The sequence below is a fragment of the Emiliania huxleyi genome, assembly GCF_000372725.1.
Source record: "Emiliania huxleyi CCMP1516 unplaced genomic scaffold EMIHUscaffold_730, whole genome shotgun sequence".
NCBI lineage: Eukaryota > Haptophyta > Isochrysidales > Noelaerhabdaceae > Emiliania > Emiliania huxleyi.
In genome coordinates, this window is record NW_005196527.1 from 8,722 (window position 1) to 18,050 (window position 9,329).

Here is a 9,329-nt window from a genome sequence, read left to right on the forward strand (position 1 = left end):
CGGCGGCGGGATGGGAGCTGCCGCCCCCCTCCCTACTGCCGCCCCCCTCCCTGCCACCGCCCCCCTCCCTGCCTCCGCCCTCTCTCTCCTCGCCCTCTTTGCAGGGAGGAGGGCGGCGGCAGGGAGGGCGGCGGCGGAGGCGTGGCATCTCGAGGCGCGGGCGCGTCTCGGGGATGCGGTGAGCAGGCAAGAGTGCACCAGCTGTCGCCCACCCGCTGGGCCTAGGAGGGCGCCCTCCGCGCGGCTGCTCTCGGTCTGTATCTCCCCTGTAGTATCTCATCTGTGTCTCGCCTGTATCTCGGCTGTATCTCGGCTAGATCTCGCGCCTTGAGGTCGAACCGCTCGTGCACCGGCTTGTCGATGGGGAAGATGTTGCCCATCACGACGAAGTAGACGACCTTGCCGCTCCGCTGCTGCACGCGGTGCAGCCCGAAGAAGCGGCACAGCAGCGTGAACCGGTGAGACATCAGGTGCTGGTGGTACGGGGGCAGCGCGGACATCAGAAAAGCCGCCTGCGCGCGCGACGGCGCAGAGGCGTGGGCGGCGGCGCTGCAGCGGCGGTGCCTCGCTTCTTGTCCAGAGCGAGCGAATCGGGGCAGTGGTTGCGCTCCGCCCCGCCGGTCCTTCCGGGCGCATCTGCGGGGGCGCGCGCCTCGCGCTTTGTGCATGTCTTGAGGACAAAGCGGTAGTCTGCCGAGTAGAAGAAGAAGGAGCCCGACTTGGAGTTTGTGAACATCTCGACGAGCACGTACTCCGACGTGAGCGAGAGCATGTAGTCCTGCGACGAGATTCCGAAGCGCTCGCGCAGCTGCCGAAATATGAGTGGCGAGTACTCCTTGAAGCGGTAGTCGGAGTGGCTGTGCGCAGGCGTCTCGGGCGTGCCAGAGGCGAGGAAGTCGCCCTCCCAATTCTGGTTGAACTCGGCGGGGCCCATCTCGGCGGGCAGCTCCTTGGACGCGAACTTGCCCACCGCAGTGCGGATGCCCATGAGCATCATAAAGATGAGCTCGAACGAGTCGTGGTCGGACGTGATCATCTTGGAGGTTGCAACCTTGGATGACTCGCCCAGCCCGGCCTCGCTGGATTCGGCGCGGCTCGGCCCCGGGTCCATCGGTGGAGGCGCAGGCATCGCAGGGCCCTCGAAAGGCCACAGTCCGTCGCGCTCCCCTGACTCGGCGTGCGCGCGTCAACGAGAGTTCACGGCTTGGGGCTGTGGAGGAACCCTATACCTGGCGAGGTACTTCCAGCCTGCTGTGGGAACAGCTGACGCAGTCTCGCCAGGCTCGGGTTGACTCGGCCAGACAAAATCCCCGAGAGGCGTGGGAGTACCTCGCCAGCCCTATACCAGACAGGAGAAACAACGAAAATTCCAGCCCAAAGCACAAATTTCTCTGAACATTACTTTCTATTTCTTGCCTTATTGGAACTTCTTGCTTGCCAAAATGGGGGAACGTTTTTTTTCCCCCCTGAACGTTTTTTCCCAGCGAGCGGGAGGGTTTTGAAAACAACCAGAGCGGTCGGTCCCGGGAGGGGTCCCCCCCCTCTCCCTGGGGGGGGTTTTGGGGGTATCCCTTTCCCGGACGGCACCCTTGGGTCCTGGAGCCCCCCCCCCCCCCCCCCCGTCCCCATGAGATCTCACATACCGCCGCCAGTTAGTTCCTCCTGAGTCAAGTCTCAAAACAACCTTTACTGGAGAACGAGTTTGAGTCTCAAGATTGTTGAGGCTGGTCCACGTTTGAAACTTATGCCCAGCAGAATAGTTTGTTTGAGAACGTAGAGGATGGAAGGCAACTGACGGGGCTCACACTCGAACATGGCTGGGCGTGCCCGGGGGGACGAGGGGGGCTGGGCATCGGCGGGGGCGGTCGGGGCGGCCACCCGCGCCGTCGCTTTCTTCTCAGAGTCCCGGCGCGCCGCCGGAGGAAGTGTTTTGTCTTTGACTCTGCCTCATCACAAACCAACTGAACCCCCAGCCGCTCCGGAGAGCACGAGACACACGGCGCACGCCGCCTCTCCCACCCCGGTGGCTCTGGGCTAAACAAATCCAGACTTTCGATGGACACTCAACGCGCAGGCGCTCTGCCGGTCTGAGACGATCGAGTCGCGGATGCTTTGGATACACAGCGCCGCGCCATGTGGGATGCACGGCTGGTGCGATGCAAAGGGCGGCGGACAACGACCACGCGACCACGTCGTTTGGGGGCGTTTGGTCGGCGGCTTCCTACTGTGGCGACGCGGGCCTGGTGAGTCAACCGCCCGCCTCTCTCTCCTTCTCCCTCTCTCTCATCTCGCTATTTTTTTCCTCACTCTCTCTCTCTGCACAGGCGGTGGCTGCCTCCTCCATGCTGCATGCGTTGACCTCCGCCTCACTGCCGGGAGAGCGCAGCGCTGACCCGCCACCCAACTCGCCGCCGCCGCCGTCCAGCCCGCCGCCGTCCAGCCCGCCGCTGCCCAGCCCGCCGCCGACACACCCGAGATGACGCGAGATGGCGCGGCGCGCCCTACGGGCTGCATACTGCCTGCACGTAGGCTCGCGCCGCGTGTCCTGGGTGTGTCCTGGGTGTGTCCTGGGTGTGTCCTGGGTGTGTCCTGGGTCTGGACTGGACCGGGACTGGACCGGACCGGACACACAACCCACCTCCCCTCAACATACTGTACGGTAACTCAAAATTAAACCAATTTAGCCTGTCTTGGCCCGTGCGCCGAGTGCAACCCCTGCGGCCGTAGAGTGGGCAAAACGCCAATGTCGCGAGTCGGGCTCGCGAGTTGCCGTTTGCGAGCGACGGAAGAGTTGCCCTCTCCCCCCTCTCGCTCGTCTTCCATCTAATAGACCTCCGCCTCCTCCACATCCATCTCTCCGTGCATCGCCCCTCTCCCTCCCTCTCCCCCTCAACCCTCCCCCTCCCCCTCCCCCCCCCTCCCCCTTCCCCTCCCCCTCCCCCTCCCCCTCCCCCTCCCCCTCCCCCTCCCCCTGGTAGAAGCCAGATGAAGGGTCACGCCCCAGCACATCCTTAACTTTGACGGTGTCAATATCAAATCCCCGGAATCGACCAATTTTTTGCTTTTGCTGTGAGAAGATGTGTCTGGCTTCAGCAGGTTGTTCGAGTCCACTAATTTTGAATTGTTTAATCTTTTTTGGTGTACCTGTGTTAGTGTGCGCGCCCCCCACTGCCCGTTCGAGAGAGTTGGGGCGGGCGGCGCTCCTTGGGACGATTTATTTGCTGGCGTATCCTCTTGCGACCCGATGCTTCGCTCATGCTTACCTGTGAATAGCGCGGCCGGGTAAGAGAGTTGCTCTTTGAGACCAAGTGCGCTAAATAGAGGATGAAAATACCTTTCAGACGGTACCTTTCTGTCCTCCAGAGTCGAAGAACTCGACCGGTGGCTGGCCGCCAAAGTGGCTGGACGGCGCCGCGGCGCACACTGGTGAGCCGTGGAGCACACCAAGGGGGCTGTCCTCGGCGCAGCCGATCAGCTCCCGCGGCCTGGGTGATGGCAGTGGCACTCTCTGAGGCTCCCTGATTTTTTCTGGTATTTGTTGAGCACTCTCTGGTCACCATCGCCGGGCGAGCCTGGCTCTCGCTGCACAGCGGCGCGACCCGCGGTGAGGCTGCCGATCGTCGAACTGGGCTTAGCTCTCAGTCAAGATATTGTGCATATGGTCGGTCTCTACAATATCTTGACTGAGCACGACCGATGAATCGGCAGCACGGAGACAGGAAGGCTCGCTGTGTGAGTCGGCCACGCAGAGGGTCGGAACCTGGGTCGCAAGAGGGTATCAGCGTCTTCAAAGGGTGGCTGTCCTCTTCGCTGAGCGCACAGCCACGGTGCCGGCCTTGCCATACGGTCTGCTTGCGAGCGTGTTCTGCACGTTCCTGGCAGTCGCCGTCGCAGCGCCAATAGGCACCGCTCGCCAACAGGTTAGCCATACCGAGGCGGGTCCGTACGTGAACGCCGCAGGGTCTCAACCCCTGGGCCAGTTGTTGGTGGAACCACCTCAAGGCCGGCGCGCGTGCGCGGGCGATGGACTACGCCAGCAGCTCAAGGGCTTGCTCCCTCCTCACCACCGCGCGCGCGCTGCTGCAGGAGCGCCGCGTGACGCACTGCGGCATGCCGCACTGCGATATGCCGCAGCTGCACCGTTTCCCTCCGGACACCATCGTGAACTCGGTGGCCTGCGAGGACGCGGTCAGCACCGCGCCGGATCTCTCCTGAGAGCCGGCGCGGATCGCGGATGCAGCTTTAAGGCTCTGCCGGCGGATCTGTGGCCTGGCGTATGCCAGGCTGCGGGTCCAAAGTGTCCCGGCGCGGCGCGCGCCACCGCCCCTGGCGCGGGGCGGGATGTCAGTACGTGAGTACGGTGTCCCTGTCCCTGTGCTCCACACGACGACCCACTGTGGCACAGCTCGCGTCACAAAACCTTGATTTGACCATTTGCGCAGAAAGGTACATCTCGGTGCCGTCCAGAGGCAGCTGCGACCCCGCCGAGTGGACGGGCGCACACGGCAGGTCGTTGAGACACACACACACACACACACACACACACACACACACACACACACACACACACACACACACACACACACACACACACACACACACACACACACACACACACACACACACACCGCTCACCCACGCGCACCGGGCCTTGCACTTTGAATGCCGTGGGGCTCCTGTCGTTAGACGTGGAGACGCGAGGGTTGCCCCCCCTTGCCCCACCACCTCGTGTGTGTGGAGAAGTTTACCTTACCTTACCTTAGGTCGTTGCGGGGCGGCTCGCGGCTCGCGTCTCGCGGCCTCAATTGCGTCATACGAGCGTCATCTTGTAGTGAACAGGCCGACTTCGCGGTTTGAGCGCCCAGCGCAGACCGACCGACCGCAGGGGGGGTCCGGTCGGCGGCCGCGGAAGACCGCAAACCGGAGGGGGGATCCGGTTCGGTCGGAGCGCAGACCGAGGGGGGGGTCGGTCGGGTTGGCTCGAGGGTCACACCGCACACGCTCGCCGCAGCTGTGAATAAATTAGTATCTCGAAATACTAGAGACACCAAGCGACCTCCCCCCGTCTAATCACTCCTCGTGACGTCGTCCGAGTTGCTGAGCTCGAGACGCGCGCTCAGGATGGGTCGGAACACGAGCTCGTCCATGTCCACGCTCTAGTCATCGTCGTCGTCCATGATTAGCTTCGCCGGCGACACGCCGCTTGAGCGCGGCCAGCACCTCCTTCTGCCGGCCGCGCGCCCACGGGGGCAGCGTGCAGTAGAACTCCTCGAAGGTGAACTGCTCCTCCTCTCCGACTCCACGAAGAGGTCCACCTCCCTCTCCACCTCCGTCGTGAGGTTGATCTGTAGCTTGAGGGGTGTGTCGCCGCTGTCGCTGTCCTCGTCCTCGTCCTCGTCCTCGTCCTCGTCCTCGTCCTCGTCCTCGTCCTCCGCCTCCGCCTCCTCCTCCGCCTCCGCCTCCTCCTCGCCCTCGCCCTGGCTCGTTCTCCGAATCGGACGGATCGCCTAGCTCTGCCCGCGCGAAAATTTGGAGACGTGAAGACCGGGTGCGAGGCAGATCATGTTGCCGGCATAGCTCTGCCCGCGCGCAACGCGCAGCATGTCGCGATTAACTGAGTTGCTCCAGAAGCGGCGTCCATCGATTGCCATTCGCTGTCGCTTGGGCGACTCGGAAGCCGATGAGCCCGGTGACGGCGGCGGCGATGTGTCGATCCACTCTGGCAAGTCATCGTAGTCATCGGACGGGACGATGCGCGCGTACTGCGGAGAACTGGAGCGCTGCCAGAGCTTGTACAAAGTGACGGCAAGCAGGACCAGGCCTGCGACTGCGTAGATGCTGCACATGTATGTGTGATGTGTGGGGTCGGGCTCGCTCGGGCCTCGGCGAAGAAGTCTCCTTGCACCTTGGCGCTTGGCTGCGTGACTAGTTTTCATAGTGAAAACCGGCGATTTCGAAGCGCCCGTGGCGGTTCGCGAGAAGGAGGGAGAGCGTTTCAGGGGGCTCACGGCAAGGACACCGACCGAGGGGGGGGTCGGTCGGCACACCTCCCGCCGCCGAGAGAGCGACCCGCGACCGGAGGGGGGTCCGGTCCACCTCGGGGGCAGACCACCGACCGGCGGGGGGGTCCCCACGAAGAGACGAAGTAGGGGGGGTGGGTACAAAGTGACGCTCGTATCACGCTCGATGATCCTTGTCCCAGACATTTGCACGATTGCTTTTGCTTGAGCGCACGTGCGATTTCTCTTTTGCGGAAGAGTAAGGGGCTGACCACGCGTGAGACTGTGCACTCGATTTTCCACGTTGCTCGTTGGCTGGGGGCGACCGTCGCACGGTCCCCAGTACTGCTTCTCAAATGTTAAAGAAAATTGACCCCGTAGATCTACATCTGATGTGCCGGACGGAGACTAGAGGCCTTCCCATCGCCGCATGCTTGCTCTGAGCCCCTAGCGGCGGGCTCGCTCAGGGCGGCGCGAAGCCGAACTTGACAAACCTGCCCGCGTGCCCGGGCTTCATCCCCGTCTCCTTGGCCACGTCCGCCCGCTCGGCGGCATCCAGTCCGCGCAAGAACGAGATGTCGTCGTAGCCCTCGGCGTCAAAGGCGGCGGCGTAGGCCTGCAGGTTGATCTGCGCCAGCGCCGCGGCGACGGCCGCCATGCCGCCCGTGGGCGGAGGGGGCGTCTCCCTCAGCACGGTGCGCCCATCCGGCGTGGTCGTGAACAGGCGGCTCGAGAGCGGGGAGGGGCCGGCAGGGGCGGCGGTGGAGGTGGAGGCGGAGGCGGTGGCAGTGGAGGTGTAGGCGGCGGTGCGGGCGGCGGTGGCGGGCGCGGCCAGTGCGGTGGGTGCGGTGGGTGCGGTGGGGGCGGTGGGTGCGGTGGTGGCAGAGGAGGAAGAGGAGGAAGCGGCGGGAGGGGTGGAGGAGGAAGAGGCTGCCGAGGGTGCAGCGGCGGCGGCGCGGCTGGAGCGTCGCTTCGGCAGCGGCGCGTCGGTCGGCTCGAGCGGGCGCTTTGCTGAGCGGGGCCGGGCGCCGCTGCCGCTGACAGCGGCGGCGGAAGAGGAGGCGCCTCGCTCCAGCGCCTCGCCGACCGCGCGCGCGAACGCCACCGCCGCCTCCACCGCCGTGTCAAAGATGCCGAGGAAGGCCGTCCCTCCGTCCACATTGTGCTGCGCCTGGAAGCGGCCGGAGTTGTGCCTAGTCACCCCCTTGTAGCCGCTCGGGTTGCTGCCGGAGAGGTGCAGCCGCAGCCCCTCCGCCTCCGTCGCCACAGTCGGAGGAGCCGGAGGCTGGTACTCGCCGACTGCTCGCGCGTACGCCACCGCCGCCTCCACCGCGGTGTCGAAGTGGCCGAGCGAGACCTGCCTGTTGTGCACCCTGTGCTGCGCGTAGAAGCGGCCGCTTGACGAGTCTTTGTACACGCGCTTGCAGCCGGTGCTGCTGCTGCTCGAGAGGTGCAGCCGAAGCCCTTCCGCTACCTCCGCCACAAACGCCTCCGCCGCCGCCGCCGCCGCCGCTCCCTCCTCCAGCGGCGCCGGCTCTTCTGCCTCTGCCGCCGCCGCCGCGCCCGCCACCTCCTCCACCGACGGCTCGGCAGCGGCTGCGCCTTCTGCCGCCTCACCCAGCGGTAGCGGTGCCGCCGACGCCTGCCCTGCTGCTGCTGCGACCGCCGAGCCCGCTTCCGGCGCCTCGCCGACCGCGCGCGCATAGGCCACCGCCGCCTCCACCGCGGTGTCGAAGAGGCCAACGTAAACCTTTCTTCCGCCCACCCTGCGCTGCGCCCGGAAGCTGCCGGAGGGGTGCTTGACCACCCCCAGGTAGCCGCTGCTGCCGCTGCTGGAGAGGTGCAGACGCAAGCCCTCCGCCTCTGTCGCCACCGTCGGAGGAGGCGGAGGCTGGTACTCGCCGACCGCTCGCGCGTACGCCACCGCAGCCTCCACCGCCGTGGCGAAGGAGCCGAGGGATACCTCCTCTCCATCCACCCTGTGCCGCGCCTGGAAGCGGGCGTAGTCCTTGTACACGCCCTTGTATCCCGTGCTGCTGCTAGACAAATGAAGATGCAAGCCCTCCGCCTCCTCCGCCACGGGCGCCTCCGCTGCCGCCGCCGCCGCTCCCTCCTCCAGCGGCGCCGGCTCGTCTGCCCCTGCCGCCGGCGCCGCGACCGGCGCCGCGACCACCGCCTCCTCCTCCACCGACTCGGCAGCGGCTGCGCCTTCTGCCGCCTCACCCAGCGGTGCCGCCGACGCCTGCCCTGCTGCTGCCACCGCCGAGCCCGCTTCCGGCGCCTCCCCGACCGCGCGCGCGTACGCCACCGCCGCCTCCACCGCGGTGTCGAAGAGGCCGAGCGAGACCTGCCTTCCGCCCACCTTGTGCTTCGCCTGGAAGCGGCCAGAGTGGTGCTTGTGCACGCCCTTGTAGCCGGTGGCGTGGCTGCTGGAGAGGTGCAGCCGCAGCCCCTCCGCCTCTGTCGCCACCGTCGGAGGAGAATGAGCCGGAGGCTGGTACTCGCCGACCGCTCGAGCGTACGCCACCGCCGCCTCCACCGCCGTGTCGAAGATGCCGAAGTAAGCACGTTTACCGTCAGCCATGTGCCGCGCATGGAAGCGGCCGGAGTCGTGCTTGACCACACCCTTGTATCCGGTAACGCCACTGCTGGAGAGGTGCAGCCGCAACCCCTCCGCCTCCGTCGCCACCGTCGGAGGAGAATGAGCCGGAGGCTGGTACTCGCCGACCGCCCGTGCATAGGCCACCGCCGCCTCCACCGCCGTGTCGAAGCGGCCTAGTTTGACCTTCCTTCCGCCCACACTGTGCTGCGCCTCGAAGCGGCCGTTTCGCGAGTCCTTGTACACGCCCTGGTAGCCCGTGCTGCTGCTGCTGGACAAATGCAGACGCAAGCCCTCCGCCTCCTCCGCCACGGGCGCCTCCGCTGCCGCCGCCGCCGCCGCCGCCGCTCCCTCCTCCAGCAGCGCCGTCTCTTCTGCCCCTGCCGCCGGCGCCGCGCCCGCCGCCTCCTCCACCGACGGCTCGGCAGCGGCTGCGCCCTCTGCCGCCTTACCCAGCGGTAGCGGTGCCGCCGACGCCTGCCCTGCTGCTGCTGCCACCGCCGAGCCCGCTTCCGGCGCCTCCCCGACCGCCCGCGCGTACGCCACCGCCGCCTCCAACGCCGTGTCGAAGAGGCCGACGTGGACTGTCTTTCTGCGCACATAGTGCTCTGCCTCGAAGCGGCCACTGAGGTGCTTACGCACCCCCGTGTAGCCGGTGGCGTTGCTGCTCGAGAGGTGCAGCCGCAAGCCATCCGCCTTCGCCACCACTGTCGGAGGCTGGAACTCGCCGA

General features: G+C 66.2%; 2 protein-coding genes across 2 annotated transcripts in view; both read right to left on the reverse strand.

Moving 5' to 3' along the window:
- EMIHUDRAFT_249031 (hypothetical protein) overlaps nucleotides 1-1,129 on the reverse strand; it is a gene marked incomplete at both ends in the record, with an annotated part of 1,896 nt that extends 767 nt beyond the window's left edge. Inside the window, 3 exons of the mRNA XM_005760885.1 lie at nucleotides 199-221; nucleotides 340-512; nucleotides 680-1,129. Of these exons, the coding sequence (XP_005760942.1) occupies nucleotides 199-221; nucleotides 340-512; nucleotides 680-1,129 (646 nt within the window). The remainder of the gene's footprint in view (nucleotides 1-198; nucleotides 222-339; nucleotides 513-679) is intronic.
- Nucleotides 1,130-6,462: 5,333 nt separating this feature from the next.
- EMIHUDRAFT_120876 (hypothetical protein) overlaps nucleotides 6,463-9,329 on the reverse strand; it is a gene marked incomplete at both ends in the record, with an annotated part of 3,997 nt that continues 1,130 nt past the window's right edge. The window contains one exon of the mRNA XM_005760886.1: nucleotides 6,463-9,294. Coding sequence (XP_005760943.1) covers nucleotides 6,463-9,294 — 2,832 coding nt within the window. The remainder of the gene's footprint in view (nucleotides 9,295-9,329) is intronic.